This window comes from Squalius cephalus (assembly GCF_949319135.1).
Source record: "Squalius cephalus genome assembly, chromosome: 16".
NCBI classification, from domain to species: Eukaryota; Metazoa; Chordata; class Actinopteri; order Cypriniformes; family Leuciscidae; genus Squalius; species Squalius cephalus.
The window spans coordinates 30,108,880-30,127,550 of NC_137137.1; the positions used below are offsets into that span (position 1 = coordinate 30,108,880).

Genomic DNA, 18,671 nt, shown 5'->3' on the forward strand with positions numbered 1-18,671 from the left:
TATCGATGTATTTCCTCTTGAAACAGAAGTTTGTGCAGGACACATCGAAAAAAAAAAAAAAACCTTTTTTTATTAGCCATTAGCCTTTAGTTTATATCATAATGATGATTCATGATTTTCTGCTTCAGAGATAAAAAATGATCACCTTTCAGTGAAAATAATATAAGCTCTATGATTTAATGTTTGAAAGCAAAGAAATTAAGATAAATATCATACATATTAGTATTGTCATTTTACGGTTGTACTATAAAATATTTTATATAATTTACAGTACAGTATATTACAGTATATAATCTTATTTTACAGTACAATAAAATTATTACTATATTTCTTTATGTACTTAATAAATAAAATTAATTTAAATAATATTATTAATTGTACTGTAACAAATTGATTATTATTACACATTAAATATATATTTAATAGTACAATAGTGTTATCACTATAGAGTTTTCTTTAATGATTAATACTTTTATAATTTAATAAAATAAAAAGCATTCAAATAATAATTATTATTATTATTTTATGCCCCCTGTCCCCCCAAAAAATCTATATTTTTGTCAATTTCTTTTTATGAAAATGACTGTACATTTCAAATGTTTATATAAAACAGAATTTAGTTCAACTAGGTCCTGATTTTTATCATCAATGATTCAAATTATTAATTTGAACATAAAAAAAAACAAAAAAACATGAACCCACTCAAGGTTGTTACAGTGATTTTACCGGGAGTAAAAGGGTTAATTCTGCTTCAATACATGTCTAGAACCGTTTAACGTTGCTTTAACAGCACGTCCCTGTTCTTTAGCAGGGTGACAACTCTATAATAAAAAGCTATAATAAAGTCAAAATTATAAACCTCACAAGTAGAAATATGAAAGAAAGATTACATTCTAACTATATTCTGTGTTTGATGACATAAAAAACTGGGTTTTCACACAAATCAAGACTTGTAATAATCTGCCTCTTCTCAACACAGTCACACCCTCTTGGCAGCTACTCATCATCTGGAGTGGATTATAGGTGTTGAAATGTGGCAAAACACATGAAATATTGCAGGGGGTGTATGGAAAGTATGCGGTTTTATCTAGTACATATGGTATCTGTCTTGGCACTGGTCAGACCGGAGTCTGAATTTATCACAGCATATCAAAAAGTTTCCAGAAGCCACATGCCAGACGAGTGCCTCTTCAGCTCAAGTAGTTCTGTGCACACTCTATACATGAGCCGAAGTGGTACTCAGCTAAGTATGCACTATTTCTGGGAGAAGGAAGCAGTAAGTTCACATGTCAAGGTGATTTTACAGTTGAAAAGTTGCATCCGGACCGATCTCATCAGCAGACTGTGCCATGTTTGTCTCTCTCTCTCTCTCTCTCTACCTGTTGACAGATGGCTCCGGTCATGGTGACTGGGAAAAGTCGTACGATGCCCCGGCCCAGATTCTCTCTCTTCCTTTGCTGGCTGAATAACTTCAATTCTTTCTTCTCTTCTTCATCCAGAGAGTTACAGTACTGAGGCTATGCACAAACACACACACACATACATTTACAATACTGTTACAGCTCACGCAAGACCAACACAGACTTACAACATGACCTTCTCAACATCATTAATGTATTCAGGCTAATATGAATGATGAATTCATGAAAACATGCTAAGTATGTGAGGGGTTTCACCTCGCTGTCATGGGCGGGCAGCTGGTGCAAGAGCTGTTTAATACGATACCGTTCTCCTAGACTGTTCACGTACGGAACCTTGTCCTCTGGAATACAGCTGAAGTATTGATAAACCTGTACATACAAGAACACAAATACACACATATAATAGTGTGACAGATTATGTCTGGGGCCTTATGAAATCCTTTTTTATTTTTCCCCAAATTCCGTTTTTTTTTTTTTTTCTCGGAAATTCAGTTTTTTTTTTTTCATCAAATTAAAATGTATCAATTCCTTTTTTTAGGTTTTAATAGTTTTATTATTATTAGTTTGATAAATACATTCTACTGTACAATAGTAATATTTTTCCTAAAGTTAAACCAGTTCGCAAACCAGTTTAATTTGAACAGGAAAGCAAGCATGCGTGATTTGGCGTGGCAGCTAATTTGCATAATAAATAACCATTGCCTTACCTATTGCAGCAAAACAAATGTTTTATTCAAATTCTGAATTAAATATATATTGCCTAGAAAGCTAAATCACTAAAAAGCTGTCGCTCGTCTCAATTTGTCACGAGTTCCAAAGTTATAATCAATGAAGCTGACTGCGCAATGAATCTCTTATTTAGTCTACACTTCGTTTGTTATAAGTTTACTTGTGACGTGAAGATTTGCGCGAGTTCAGAAGTCAGCACTGGAAAGTGGACAAAAACTCTGACATTTTGAGTGGTGAGTGGATTCTAACTTAAACACCTCTGATTGGCTATTGCGTTCAAGAAATCAACAGATATGTTTGTGATTGGCTACACTGCTCGATGCTTAAAAAACGAATTGTAAATAGAAACTTTTGCCGCTCTCAAGAGCCCAAACACCCAATCCGTTTCTCCAATCTCTCCAGCAGTTAAGGTCAGCTTTTACCTCTAAAGGCCAATTCATACCGTACAGACGAACGCCAACTAACAAGTTGGCAGTTGGATTTAGAATTTTATACAAAAATAACTGTCCTGTTCAACAGACACCGACAAACGCTAACTGAACATGTTCAGTTCACACACCGTGTTGTCTGTATGGTGTGAACTGGCCTTAAAAGCAATCAGATGCAGCAGCAGTCAGTGGTTTGAGTGAGAATATTCCAGGCTAGTCTCAAATGGCCAGGGTCCAGCCTTACACACGCTCCGCCTATGTGCAGAACATACACACTTTATATTTGATTAACAGTCTTTTGAGGTTTAACACTTACAGGCACTAAGTATACAGCCCTAGTTTTGACTTATCGATCCAAAATTTGCCAAATTTCATGACGTTCTATGTTATACTGTCAATTTTTATGACTGGATTTTGCAATTCCATCAGCGTTTTCCTCATCACAAGACAAAAAACTGATTAGTTGCTTTTACATGTTGGTACAGTCTCTAATGGTCTAAATGGGCAGTTATTGGACAGGATAAAATGAAATGCAGAACTGAACATCAACACTGGTGCTACACAGGACTGAGGTGATGTTTTTTGTCCTTCTTGAAGCTTGACAGCCTTGTGTCATTGTATGAAAAGAGCAGCTTTAGTGGATTTAAGAGAGGCTGTGATTGGCTAATTCAGACCGACCGCTCACTTAACACTTTACTTTGACGTCATTGTATCTATAGATTCTCCTGAAAGCGGTGTCCTCACCTGTTCGGGCTTGATTCCGGGCGGCACCCAGGCGTATTCTTCCGAGGCGCAGCCCGAGTCGTCGTCGGATATGGAGTGCCTCTGGAAGTCGGACACCAGCTTCATCATCATTCTCTCCAGCTGGCCGGGCACCGAGCGCACCACATGCTCTTCCCGCACACACTTACAGTGCACACAGATCTTCCTGTGGAAACAGGTCAGCAGAGGGGTGTTGAGTGGACAGACTGGACACTGCCAATCCAACACAACTGAAAATGACACTTTTAACACAACGGTTTAGGATTTGGGGGGGGGGGGAATTAGGGAATGAATCTGAAAAACAAAACAAAAATCAGGTGTTCATACTTTTTTTGGTTTATTTAAAAAAAAACTCATTCCACTTGAGTTTTTATAGCCCACATTCACACCGTTTTTGACTACTTATAAAATAATAATAATAATTATTATTATTATGATTTTATTGTGATTATTAAATATATTAACAAAATAAGAAATATAATGTAATAATACATTTTACATTTAATTTTTTCTTTAAAAATACAATACTAATATTTACGTCTCATGGCCAGATTCACTAACAGCTTGCACAAACCCTCTTTTGGCGTTAAAAAACTACTGTCAGGATGGCGCTGAAAAGCATGGAAACAGTTATTTTTGCAGATGACCTTATTGCATATCATTAGCCTCATAGCATAATTGCCTAAGTCATTTTTTGTTTCTTCTTGTTTTCCAAAGACATTGAAATATGACTTAGGCAATTATGCTATGAAGCTAACGATATGCATTTGTAGGAGTTTCCCTTTCAGACGCAGAATTTATGGGAGGAGAGTATTTAAATGAATCATCCAAGGTGATTCACTAAGGTTTGCGCTAGTCAAGTTATTGGTATTTCCGTCAATATTTACCGCCCCAAAAGGCATGTCTTAAACCAGACGCTAATTTGCGCTGCTCTTGGTAGATTGTTGTCAGTAGATCACGTGCAGAACTTTCCATTCCCATGGGACTTTTATGGGATTGCGCTCTAAGGCTAATTTGCTCTGTTTAGTAAATCTGGCCCTATATTTCTTCATTTTCAAATGGTTTACCACAGGGATGGGCAACTTCGGTCCTGGAGGGCCACTGTCCTACAGAGTTTAGCTTCAACCCTAATCAAACACACCTGAACAAGCTAATCAAGGTCCTCAGGATTACTAGAAAATTACAGGCAGGTGATTTTTTCAGGGTTGGAGCTAAACTCTGTAGGACAGTGGCCCTCCAGGACCGAAGTTGCCCATCCCTGGTTTACCATCAAGCTTTTATGTTGAGGAGTTGCAGGCAAATAAATAGACATGCTGCCAGTTTCAGAGTGAAGGCACTGTATGTTCATTCACACGTGTGCAGCTCACAGCGTCTCTGAACGGCTTGATTCACAGTAAATGATTCAAGCTGTTCTGAGTCTCTGAAACACTATCATGAACCACCAGTGGCGTAAATACATAGATCCGACTATTTTACGCATGTACTTTAATGGTCCAGAGGCAGAACTTTTGCCAAGCGTGTCAGAGGTTCTGGGTTCTAATCCGCACTTGTATAGTTTTTCTCATCAAAACCGATTAAGTTTATCAGTGGTTGTATATCAAGCAGGAACACGTTTGTGTGCATTTTGTTTTGTGATTTCACCGGAACGAATGAAGAGTCTCCGCAACGGATTGAAGTGCGCGTCCGAGTGAAGATCGAACACTGTACTGTACGTACCACTGATCGCAGCGGCAACGAGCACTTTGATCATTTGATTTCAAAAACAAACTAATTTCAGTGCTAGAATGCTCTGCTAGTTAACTGGAGATGTTTTATGTATTTGTATTGGTTATTTGTATTTATTTCAAAAGTGGTGGGGACAATATCGACCCAGGCAAAAAGTGATGGGGACATGTCCCAGCTGTCCCACTCGCAAATTATGCCTATGTGAACCACACATATGTAAATGACGCACTTCACTCTGAAACCGCTAGCACATATATTTACTTGATTAAATCGCATCCTGCACGATATGACAATCACACTAAGCCATGTCGCAACATCGATGTTATTTCAAAATATCATGCAGCCCAAGAATGGATACAACACATTTTCATAAAATGGTTATTTAAATTGTTGAGGCAAACAAAATCAGGCTGCTGTCACTTTAAGACAGAATGCACAGATGCACGTGTTTGTTACACAAGTGCATTCTTTCTTAACGGTATGTTGATGTAAGATTAGAATACTTGCCAAAACGGCACTTTGACTTTTTGTGTGTTGGCTATTTGACCGTTTAAGGTGTGTATCCGAAGCCCACGTGTACATTGAATATCTGCGTTCGGCTCCGTCTCAAAAATGCAGATTTTTTTTGGAAATGCTGAATCCAAATGTTAACTAGAATAATCATGATTATGATTTTTTGCCATAATTGAGCAGCCCTAAACATATCTCTGCTGGTGTATCTGCCCTCACACTGAAATGCTCTTCTGTATTAGATATGCATCATCACTATCTGTTTTTAAAACTGTGTTGTCTTTTTAATTTTGGGTTATAATCTATGAGGAAGTTTTATTGCACTGTATTTTAGTCATTTTTTGCATTGTTAAATTGTTTTGTTTATATTGTGCAGCACATTGGTCAACCCTGGTTGTGTTTAATGGTGCTATATATATATATATATAAAATTGACATTGATTTATCTGCTTTATATCGGCCACCCTGCTTTCTAAGATGTCGGCACTGGAATTAAAAAAAATAAAATCGGTCGAACACTACTCATGAATTAAAAATAATCCAAATCTTAATTTCTGACTTTGGTCAAACCCTGTCACCAACATTTCTGACACAACCGATGTTCATGATACCTATTATTACTTCTCAAAACAGACAATAATTTCAGGCAGGCGATTCATGCCTAAAAGATGTTACATCAACTCATGTTGACTTTACGCTACAATCAAATGTAGAAACCGACCCTGCAATCAAAATTACCATCTTTACATTCTACATGTTACTGGTCTTATTGTGAACTATCATTCAGCACAACATGCCAAAGAAAACGTTAGTCTTTATCAAAGTCAAATCAAAATGTTATAACTTGTGCCGCCTTCATTACTTCATACTAAGTATAGTTCAAATATATTAACATATTTACTGACATATCGCTTGAGACTTACTGATATAAAAGTTATAATGAAACTTTTTATTTGGAGTACTACTTGTGCACAATGCACATTTCTTAATATTAAGCCTAAAATGTGTTTTAATGTCAGTATTAATAAAGATTGTATGAACTTTTAATAATAGTAATATTTAAATGCAAGATATTAAATAAATGTATTTCAAATACATTTTAGTATATTTATTTTTTACTACGGTTTTCTAAGACTTTTTTTTTCCGGCTGATGTTATAGAGAATATTCTATTCAATTCCTGATTGATAAAATCAAGCGATGTCCTTGTTTAACTCAGAAGTACATCATTACAGAAGAAATCTGGGATGCAAATGGCGTTTCATGTTGGTTTCTACATGTTGGTATCCTAAACATCCACAAAATAAAGAAGAATAAGACCTAATCACACATATACATCTAATCACACATTAAATCACAATTATAGTTATTCACACATTTCACAAAAAAATATGCAAAAATATGCACACAAGTTTAATACTATTTGAAAGAGTGAAAAAGAAATGTTGTGCATGCAGACAGGCCTGTCCCACTGCATTGGTTTCACACCTCACCCTGAATTACTTAACCTGCTGTTGCCACAGCAATTTAATTAATGCCATCTATTAATGACAAATGATCTAATGTTTCTGATGAAGACCAGCACAGCAAGTTCATCCATGGCAACTACTGGAACAATGGCTAGAGTCACGGATCTAACACTTCACTACACAGCCAAACTCATGCCAACAAAAGCGCTTTAAACCACAAACATACACCAAATGACTTTGCACACAATCAAAATCAATACCAACCTTCACTATATTTTGTATAGAACCAAGATGTGAAGAAAATATGTGTATTCAGTCATCATTTACTCTAACATTGTTCCAAACCTGTGAAACCTTGAAGAAAAAAATTAAAGTCAGTAGGGGCCAATGTTAATTTGGACCCCATTGACTTTCATTGTAAGGACAAACATGAAACATTCTTCAAAATATCTTCTTTTTTTTTTTTTTTTTTTTTTTTATAAGATAAAGAAATGGGAAGAGTAAAAAATTATCAATGATTTTTTATTTTTAGTTGAAAGAATCTTTATCCCTGTAATGCATGACATATGAAATAATAGTCAGAAAAATCTAATATTTTGAAATGGAACACTAAATCAAAACAAAGTTTGCGCCATATTTAATATATCAGGATTTTATGGCTCATACAAATTCCTAATAATATGTGAGATGATATGCAAAATGCTGTTTTATGATCAAAGCTCTGTAGTTTTAATTCTGAGGGGCAAAACATACAGTATAATGCAATGATGATTGAGAGATGAACAAATAAACACTCCTCAAAAGCCTGATGGATCATATTTGAGACTTGATTTTTTTTAAACATATTTTCTAAAAAGTAAATGATGCATGGATAATCAAGTAAACCAAAGTTGCTTCAGTCCAGTAAATGTTCATCTTGAAATATTATGAACATAATACAAAATATATAATATTGAATTATTATAATGATATAAAAGTTATTCTTACGTTGACTTGCCTATACAGTTTAAGATGTTTAAATATCACTTGAATTTCCTTGATGATAAGAATAAGAATTTGTTTTAAAAAGTTCTAATTATTTTCTGTAATATTTATTTATTTTTACTTTGCAGTAAGAGCTTTATAAAGCCATAGCAGTATAAAATATAGCACGTCTCTCCTACCTTACTGCTTGAATAAATTAACAATAATCTCTAAAACATCAGATTAAAGGAGAATGAACAAATACGTACTGAATACAGTTCAAGAATCAGCCAGAAAATGTCCAGGTGCGACACACTTTTCTCTAATCCTAATCCTGTCCCACAACACAACACAACAAACCCCGTCCTCGGACTGAGCGCTGCCAGAGACTGATGAGCGGCGGACGCGCGTGTCACAGTCTGAAGGCCCGCTCATTGGGCGGCACTGATGATATCACACCACTTGTGTGATCAGTTTTCTCTCTATCTCATGCTGAAAATGAGGTCAAAGCCCGGTCTTCAAGTCCACACGGAGGTGAAACGGGAATGTTGTGGCGGTTCATGTGTGTGTGTGTGTGGAAGGGGTGGGGGTTTAATCCTTCTCAGTACAGTTATGGGATAAGCGCTACTGTTCTCTTAAAGTCAGACATCAGTTCATTTTAATGGACAGCTACAGCCACAATGTCAAACAGAGAAGAAGAAAGCAGATGAGTGCATACTGAACAAAACAACGTCACTGTATCAGTGTGTCTATTGTATAACACCTCAGATGGGTTTTGGTGGCGGGGCACAAGCACAGATGGAAGACAAAAGCTGCTTTTCACTGATTTTACTCTCTTCCTCCACTCCACCTATCCACCACTCCACTCTACCAATCCCTTCTTCTCTGGATAAGCTGCCACTCCATGTCCCCAGCCCAACTCTCTTGTGTATAAAGTCTCTTCTGCTCACCAAGGCTGCATTTATTTGATCAAAAATTCAGTAAAAACAATAATATGGTGAAATCTTATTACAATTTAAAATATCAGTTTTATATTTAAAAATATTTGAAAATGTCATTTATTCCTGTGATCAAAGCTAAATTTTCAGCATCGTCACTATAGTCTTCAGTGTCACATGATGCTTCAGAAATCAATCTAATATGATGTGCTTTGTAATATTTTTGAGGAAACCACACAGTAAAAAAACCCTGTTGTTTTTTCAATAAATAAATCCTGCTGTGGTTGCCAGTATGGATGCACCTACGATACCGCCATTCTTTGCCGGATCGGGTATCGGTCAGAAGAGACCGATCCAAATCCGATATTGTGCGTATACTATTGTTGTGTTATTGTTAAGCCCCACAAAAGACATAAAAACATTATAAAGCACCATAAATTTCTTTAGTGCACTATATTATAAGTGTTCTAAAGCCGTTCTATAGTATAATGTGAGGTAGAGATTAATATTTAAGTCGTTATATTCAAGTTCACGTAAACTCTTCCCTCCTGTCAGCTCCGTTCAGCATTTAAACAGCGCGCCGCGTTCGGTTACGACAGTCAACACGATGAAACTATCAAAGATGATTCAATGTTACTATTATTATACCTGATCTGTAGATAAAGGTTTATGGTTTCGCATAAAACAACTTTATTGATGTATCTTAAAGGGTTTAGTTCATCCAAAAATTCTGTCAGTAATTACTCACCCTCATGTTGTTCCAACCCTGTAAGACTTTCGTTCATCTTCGAAACACAAATTAAGATATTTTTGATGAAATCTGAGAGCTGTCTCACTCCCTCATAGGCTTCTATGTAATTTCATTCTGCCAGCCCAGAAAAGTTAGTAAAGTTAAAGACATAACTTAGTCCAATAGTTAAGACATTGTTAAAATATTCCAAGTGACTACAGTGGCACAACCTTAAGTTTATCAGGCGACGAGAATACTTTTTGTGCGCAAAACCCCCCCAAAAATAATGACTTTATTCAACTATTCGTTTACAGTGTGGGCCTCTGAGTGAGTTCACGAGAGCGCCACAACACATGCGCGAGAACTGAGAAAGAAACAATCTGTGCGTCAGGTCTTAAAGTGACAGCAGCGTCATATCCCGTACCTGCTGCCAAATTATGAGATAATATTAAAAATATCTATATGTCAGTTTTTCCCCCATGGAAAACCACTAGCCACAGTGGCCGGTGAGCAAAAAAGTGAATGTCAAGCCCTCATGATTACCACCATAATAATGCAGGTGGTAAAAGAGAAAGAGTCACATGAAGAATCCTAGAGAAGTTTGTCAAAAGTCTTTCCACAAGCTGAATTATATTAGTATACAGAAGGTGCACATTCACGCAAACACAAAACACCATCATGGTAACATACGACACTAAAATAATGCAATAAACATTCATTAAACATTATTTAAATGAAATCATTTCAAAATGTCAAGTCTCACACAGGGAATTCTGGGAATGTCAGTTTACAGTTTTTCACTGTAAATTATAATTTGTTTTGCCTTTTTTACTTCGAAACAATACATGTACAATCCTTGTACAGAAAATGTTTCCCCTGTATATACAGTAACTTACTGTTTTTTTAACTAGCATTTTAGCAATATTTAACAGTTAAATGACCCTTTTTTACAGTGCAGTATAATTTTTTTTTCAGTATTATTTGATGAATAGAATGATTTATAATAGGGTTTTTTTGTGATCAATTTAATGTTTCCTTGATGAATAAATATCAATTTGTTACAGTAAATACACTTCTGTTCTCTTTTTATAACAAATTGATACTTTGCAAACACATTTTAAGCAATAAAGTTTGTCAATAGACACGATAGACTGTTTTTATGCCCATGAGTGTCATGCTTTAACATGCAATCAAGTGTCAAAAAATCTAAATGTAAAAGTAGTTCAAAAAATAATAATCTCAAGACCCTTGTCAAACTGTAATATCAAGCAATTCTGAATTGAAGAATGTTGAATCTAAAATTCTAATTTTTTTTTTTTTGGTCAAAAGTGGGTAAGAAAATGTGCATTCATGTTGAAAACCACTAAGTACATCACACATATCTTGAATAATAATAATAATATATAAATAATAATTAATATTCATACAACTCCACACAATCTCTGAATGAGAGCTAACAGGAAAGCTTACATAAATGGCATATTTTGTCCTATTGTTCCCAGAAGGGACAAACAAAGATTAGCACACTACAAAAAACAGTGTGGAAACGTTACGGCTCAGGCATTAGCACTGGTCAACAAGTTCACCCATGCTGGTAAAAGCCATCCTGACCCAAGATCAACATGCAATCTGTTTCCAGATGTGTCCTGAAGACGCGCTGCATGTGCAGATGGCATGATTGCACATGATGATGTCACACACATCTGCCAAGCCATTCATTTATCCTATGAGCACATATTTACACAGAAAACATTTGTAATATTGTGGCATATAGAGTCTATGATAAATCAAAGAAGATGGGTATGCAATGTCTCAATGAAGTCCAACTTTTCAATGCTCTAATGGCTGAATGATGTCTTTATCAGCGCATTGGCACAATATCAATATTTGATCAATATTTGAATACTTGCAATACATTCAATACTGGATTATCCAATATTGTGATGATTTTAATCATATTTTTATTTGACAAGGTAATCTTTCCAGTAGGAAGTATACTTTCATGTCCCATCTGAGTCTCAGCATCAAATAAGTTGCATTAATGTCTTTATTTACGCAAATGAGTTATTTAAAAAAAACTGATTCACACTATTGTTAGTGATTGCTAAACTTTAAAAAAAAAAAATAGATCCCATAGCATTTTACAGACTTTAAAATGTTTTCTTATAATGTGGCAATTTAAATAAATTCTTCTCTGTGTTAATTTAGCGACAAACTGTGAAACACATACCTTAATTAATTACATTTTTTAAAAACATTATTAATTTATTGTGTGCATTAAACAATTTGAATATAGGGTACAACAGCTGTTATAAATAAAAAATCCGAAAACCCTAACCATACAACGTTTTAGAATTAGATTTAAGAGTATTATACAAGACTATTAAGGAATCAAGGTCAAGGAATAAAACAATTGTATTGTACCAGAACCAATGCTTGCACACTAATAATGCTGTTTATTAAGATTACAAATCATGTACCGAAACGCTGGCATCTTTCTGACTATAATTAAACGCTGACATTTGTATCTTTTACCTCATTCAGTTTGACAGAATCATGATGATCTGCCACTTTTAGACACTTTCCCCCAAAGTACAATAATCATGCAACTTAACTGTCAAAGAAAGATATTGGAATGAGAACATTTTAATGTGAATGACTTTCAGACACTTATTTTCACCACAGTACAATAGTCACGTAACTTATTAAAAAAGCTAAATATTTCTGTTCATATAAGCTGCATTAAAAAGCTTGTCTGCAAAATCTGAGGGCGCATATCTCCAAAATTTGAGACATTCTTTAAAACTGAATAAACACTGCAAAGAAAGTTCCTACAAGCACATAAACACACTTTTGCCAAACTAACACCGACACATCATCAGCATCATCATCATCATCACTGCTATTGCCGTTATGATTGTCATTCTGAACAAACTTCCTGTCAGACTAGTTCAAACACAAAACTAAATTGAAACACTTCACAAGATCATAGGTAACTGAACACTAAGTGATCAGTACTGAGTACATTACCTGTAGTCCTGACACTGCCAAATCCCTTTTTAAGAGCTGGAATATGTTGAATTGTTCAGACCTAAGGTGATTTAAGCAAGTTAGCCATTCTTCAATGACCTGGTAGTGAACAAAACGTCATCCCGCTTGAGCCGAGTCAGATGACAGTGGTCTCTATTGCTTGATTCTTCCCCCTCAGGCCGCTGAAGCCAACACTGATCCCAAACAATAGATTCTCCCTTCACAAGCCCTCCCCTCGGTCTCCTCCCTCACCAACAACATGTTTCAGATTTCCCTTTTCAAACATGTTCTCTATAACAGCTCATGTGATAGGAAGGATGTACAGTATGAAGCTGCGTCTATTTCGACGCTTTCATCTTTAAATAATATTCTGAGTTTAATACAAGTTAAACTCACTGGACATCATTTATGGTGTAACGGGGATTACCACACAAACTAATTTCCACTTGAAAAAAAAAAAAAGAAGCTAAATCTGGTTTATCGCAAGGCTTATTCGTAAACAGTAAAATACTCAAGTAGAGCCACTAGATGTAAACTGTTTGCATAAACTTCAAACTATATCCAATTTTACACCTCTATTGCCATGACAACACAATGCTATAAACCCTAAAATTGCGGTAAAAATTACAAATTTAGGCTGATACCGATAACCGATATATTGGCTGATAAATCTAAATCCAAATTTTTATATCATTTTGAGAGCCTGATTACAAAAACTAAAGTCTCACCACTAAAATCCATATCCCAAGCACACAATTATAATGTTCACATTATAATTTTATGTAGCCTATAATATGACAGACTTGCACTGCACATGTTTCAAGCAATTCAACACCATCATGGCGAACAGTGCGCATCTGAAGGAAATAATCCATTATTTATCGGCTTTAATATATCGACCAAATTTTCTTATCGATAATGATGATTAAAAATGAACATATATTGGCCGATACCGATATGGTGGCCGATAGGGCTGAACGATATTCTGTTTTAACTTCGACATCGCGATGTGCGAATGAGCGATAGTCACATCGCCGGAACATGCGATGTGACGGGTAACGTTAGTAGCACCCATAGTGTAAGAGAACGGTAGCACCAGGGTAGCACACAGTAAACACGAGTTTGTTGTATGGCTTTTTGCTGGGGTCACATACGCGTTCCGCGTGCCTGCACAGTGATTGGTTCGCTGTGCCGCGCTCACCGCTCACAGCCAACATTCACTGGCAATCCTACAGCTAAAAATGCGCGACGAAGAGGATCCGGCGCAAAAAAAAGTCTAAATCAGCTATTTGGGACTAGCCTATTTCGTCTACAAAAAGGAGGATGTTGGCCAAAAAGAGGTAGGCTACTTTGCTGGAGTGTTATAAAGTTGTGGATGGTTGTCTTTTTTTAAAAAGTCGTTTCGTGTTCGCATTTATGAGGAAAAAACAATGTTAGCCTACATGACATTATGGACGCGACCGTTATGAAAGCGGCACTAAGACTGCTTTAAAACTTTCACAGAGACCTCAAACAGAAAGCACAAAGGCTTTCTTTAAAACGAATTTCGTTTTGTATTAATTGTATCTTAATTTTAATCAGTATTTCATTATCCAATTTCCTGGATTTAATAAATAGCTTAAAAATTAGATATAGCAGCCAGCGCCTGAACTGGAGATTAAGCTATCATCCATGAACCGAAACTCAGCATAAAAGGTAGCCTACTCGCCTCACACTCCTAAAAATAACAATAATAATAATAAAATAGAAATATAACTATCATCTACAGAAGAACCATTAAAAAAAAATAAAAAATTAATCTATATGAAAAGTGCATTTCTCCCGATCACTGCTAAGATCACAAGTCAGTATTGTCAACTTCATCTTTACAGAAAACACTTGTTTATTAATAAACAATTAAAATGTCTCGTTGTAATATTTTACATATTATTAATCATTACTTTTGCTGGGTCTAGGTGCCGTTTACATGAACGCGTCACTGAATCAGCACAGAAAACATAATTTTTCGGGTCCTAGAACCTGAAGAACGTTAGGTCCTGTGTAGAACGTTCACCGAATTCTGAGAGAAATATGTTTCTGGAATAAAATATTAAGTGGCCTTTTTGTCACTTGTAATGAAGCTTGCTTATTAGTGAAATTATTAATAACATGGATTGGTAATTATTGACTTTAGCCTGGATTGATGGCTCGCAATATCGCGATATATATCGTTGGGAAAAAAATATCGCAATGTAATTTTTTTTCCAATATCGTGCAGCCCTAGTGGCCGATATATTGTGCATCCCTAATGATTATTTAAACAGGTTTGAGCTCGAATATTTATGGAAGCTTGTTTCCGCCACAGAATAAAAAATAAAAAAAGATAACTGCGACTTTTTATCTCACAATTCAGACTTTTTTCCTCAGAATTGACCGTTCGCAAAGACCCGCCCCCTTTAGTTACTGTTGCTATATCCCACAAGCCACACCGCTCTCACGTCCCACCATGTTCTCACACATTGAAAAATGCATCTCAGAGAAGAGAGGACACTGACAACGCGCTGACAGACAGGACAGACCAGGTTACTTTTAATATGAAACAAAGTCTCAACTTTCAAATTTGGTCATTTTTTAAAGAAATTTAAACAATAAATATCGTTGGTATTTATTGTTTAAATGTGGCTCTTTAATGTGTGGTGACAGATCACTGTGGCGCCTCAGTTAAAGCTGCTCGTGAACCGATCATCTCTTCCTTCTAGTTCATTTATAGCATCAAATAAACATGAACATCAGAAGGACTGTTGTTTTAACCGCGGAAAGACGTCAGTACACTCGTTTTTCAAGTTTAAATCCTCCAACGTTAATCTACTAACTCTCCCGACTGCTTTGTCGGACAAAAATGGCGGATTCGGCGGATGGCGGATTATGATTGGTCAGATCACCTGTCAATCAAACTCCCTGTGAAGGGTCAATTGTGAGATATAAACTCACAATTACAAGAAAAAAAGTCAGAATTGTGAGATAAAAAGTCACAGTTATCTTTTAAATAGTTTTACTCTGTGGCGGAAACAAGCTTCCATAGTGCTGTGCTGAAGAGTTGCAAACGTAAAAGTGAGTAATCAAGGGATCCGGTTTAAAGAACAGATGGACACGTTCTGGTGCGGGTTTCATGGTGGCAGCAAAGAGCGGTTGAGTAATAACTGCCTGGTTCTTCACTGGTAATTCAACCACTACCATCCTGCCAGACTCTTCTTATCATGGCCAGGAGCTCACTGGTAACTCAATCAAATTCTCACAAGAGCTTGACAACCTCCAGGACAACTGCCTTGGACAACATCAGACACGCATGACAAGATGGACGTTCTCTCCGGTGCTTGTGCTCAGCTGGCACAGATTCTGGCACCAATCTATCATTCACAGGCTTTTCATCATCCTGGCATGCAAAATCACCTTCAAGCTAAAAAAGACCTAATTAAGTCACAAAAATGGTTTTGATGTGTTTTAAAATGAAATTCGGCCCAGTAAATAATGCAATTAAGACTTTAAGGTCATTTCAGTTCATGCTAATAAATTCAGAGTGGAAATGAACGTTTCTTCCTCCATCCACAGTTGCTGATGAATCACAGATTGTGGCGCCTACATTTCATTTTTTGATGGTCCCAAACTGCAGAGGTCGGCAACCTTGTGACAAGTGACATTTTTCCTTTAGTTTGTTTGTTTTCAGGTTTAAATTACACTTTGAAGAACAGATTTTTATGTTAAAAAAAATAAGGGCAAGAACTAATACAAAAAATAGATGTATATCTGTCAAAGGGGTAAACCTATGTAATAATTGTGATAAGGAATTAAAATTGTGTATTTCACTCTGTAAATTCAAGAAAATGTTTAAAAACAACGTGATAATTATATAACTCAATTTAGATAATTTGTGTATGTAATATTTAAACTATTGTAACAATATCTGAAATGTGTACCTTTGTAATCATGTATGTACATTTTAGAAAATGTCTTATGTAACTGTTTGCTTATCTTGTATGAATCAAATCCAGTGAGAAAAGTGATGCTCATTAGATAAATATGCATAAAGGGTAGGCATAATAAGCAAAGACTTCAGCCTAGACCTCTTTCGGTTATCATGTATATTTTTTCTTTACTATGGAAAATTATCTGTCAGGGCCGAAATAAATTTTTGTTGAGTTGAAACTGAATTGAATTTCCAATGGGTCTGTTTACACCTGGTCATTCAGTTTATTTCAACATATTTCTCTATCTGTGAAGTTCTTTTATACTTTCTATTCATTAAAGAATACTGAAAAAATATATATTATCATGGTTTCCACAAAAAAATATTCAGCACAAACTTTTTTAAAGCTATCATTCATAATAATGCATTTTGAGCATCAAATCATCATATCAGAATGATTTCTGAAGGATCACATGACACTGAAGACTGGAGTAATGATGCTGAAAATTCAGCTTCGCCATCACAGAAATAAATTAAATTTTAAAATATGTTTAAAAAGAAAACAGTTATTTTAAATTGTAATAACATTTCACAATATTACTGTTTTAACAGTATTTTTCATCAAATAAATTCAGTGAACATAAGAGACGTTAACATTAACATTACAAAAACATTAACAAACCTTACCGTCCCCAGACTTTTAAATGGTAGTGTATATAAATAAAAACACGTTGGAATTCAAATTTAAATAAAGCTCATAAAGTAGTTACTGGAAACTATTTACTTTTAGTTACTCCCCAACAACACTGATCTGATTCTGAACCTAAAGAAAGATGAAAAGAGTGTGACATAATGAAAGGGAATGAGAATGAGTAAAAGAGAGCAAGACAATGATTAAATTAAGAAGCACTGAGACAGAAGAGGGAAATGCAGAGAGGAGGGTAAGTGTGGGAGTCTGATGGCTCTATTCCTGCAGTCTTGGCAGCAGAAGGACCTGAAAGGACTAATCTTATTAGTCGGACAGGAGGAATTAGGACACAAAATAGGGGGCCAGACGGGTGGACATGGGGACAAGAGTCTGTGAAGAAAAGAGCCGAAGCAGAATGGGTCGAATCGGAGGAAAAGAAATGTTACCGCAATTGACAATAACGTCAGTGCAACGAACGTTGATTTTTTTACACAACGCTTGTTGAGCAGAATCTGAATAGGCTACTTTACATGGATTAAAGCAGTGTTTCCCAACCACTGTTGTCAAGTGTGCCGTGGAAAAGGATCAAATGCCACAGTTTTTGTAACAATTTATCGTCGCTGTCAGACTGAAACCTTTTATCTCTATATTTCGTCATTTAAAAAAAATCAATGCTATTGGTCATCCTTTACGCCTGTATGTGAGTTTTACAAATATTTAACCAATGAAAATGATTCGTAACCTCGTGCTGCACGCAGTTTGGAGAGAGATCTCTGCTTGTTTGCAATGCAAATGTAAATAAAGAACTGATGTTTGAATAAGTACTGATTTTTCTTTACTCAAGAAACACTATGGGCCCTATCATACACCCAGTGTATACACCCGAGTGTTTATTGCTAGTTCCAGCCCGACACAGTTATCATTTTCACGTCCTGCGCCACGTTGTTTAAATAGCAAATGCTTTTGTGCCCATTTGTGTGCCCATGGGCTGCTGGTCTGAAGCTCAGGCGCATTGTTGGTGCGTTGCTATTTTGAGGCAACAGAAATAAACTGCGCCATTGACCAACTGAAACCTGGTCTATGGCGCAATATTTTTTCTGTTATTTAAGGAGCGCGTTAGTAATATGCGCCTATAGGCAGGTCCACAACGCGTAGATGGTCTGCTTGCGCACTTTAGCTTCGCACACGAGCAGATCCGTTTCCTCGCTAGAGAAGCATTCAGTTTTTCCGCTTGCAAATTCCGTCATGTAAATAGCGAATCCGCCACAACTGTCTTTTAAAGGGAATGGGAGATGAGACTCTGATTGGTTTACTGCACGTTACGCCCAAAACACAC

General features: G+C 35.9%; 1 protein-coding gene across 1 annotated transcript in view; it reads right to left on the reverse strand.

The window, feature by feature from the left end:
* prickle3 (prickle homolog 3) overlaps positions 1-18,671 on the reverse strand; it is a 41,107-nt gene that overhangs the window by 10,635 nt on the left and 11,801 nt on the right. The window contains exons 3-6 of the mRNA XM_079898102.1: positions 3,323-3,506; positions 1,677-1,790; positions 1,380-1,517; positions 986-1,007 (exon numbers count right to left, since the gene is read on the reverse strand). Of these exons, the coding sequence (XP_079754228.1) occupies positions 986-1,007; positions 1,380-1,517; positions 1,677-1,790; positions 3,323-3,506 (458 nt within the window). The remainder of the gene's footprint in view (positions 1-985; positions 1,008-1,379; positions 1,518-1,676; positions 1,791-3,322; positions 3,507-18,671) is intronic.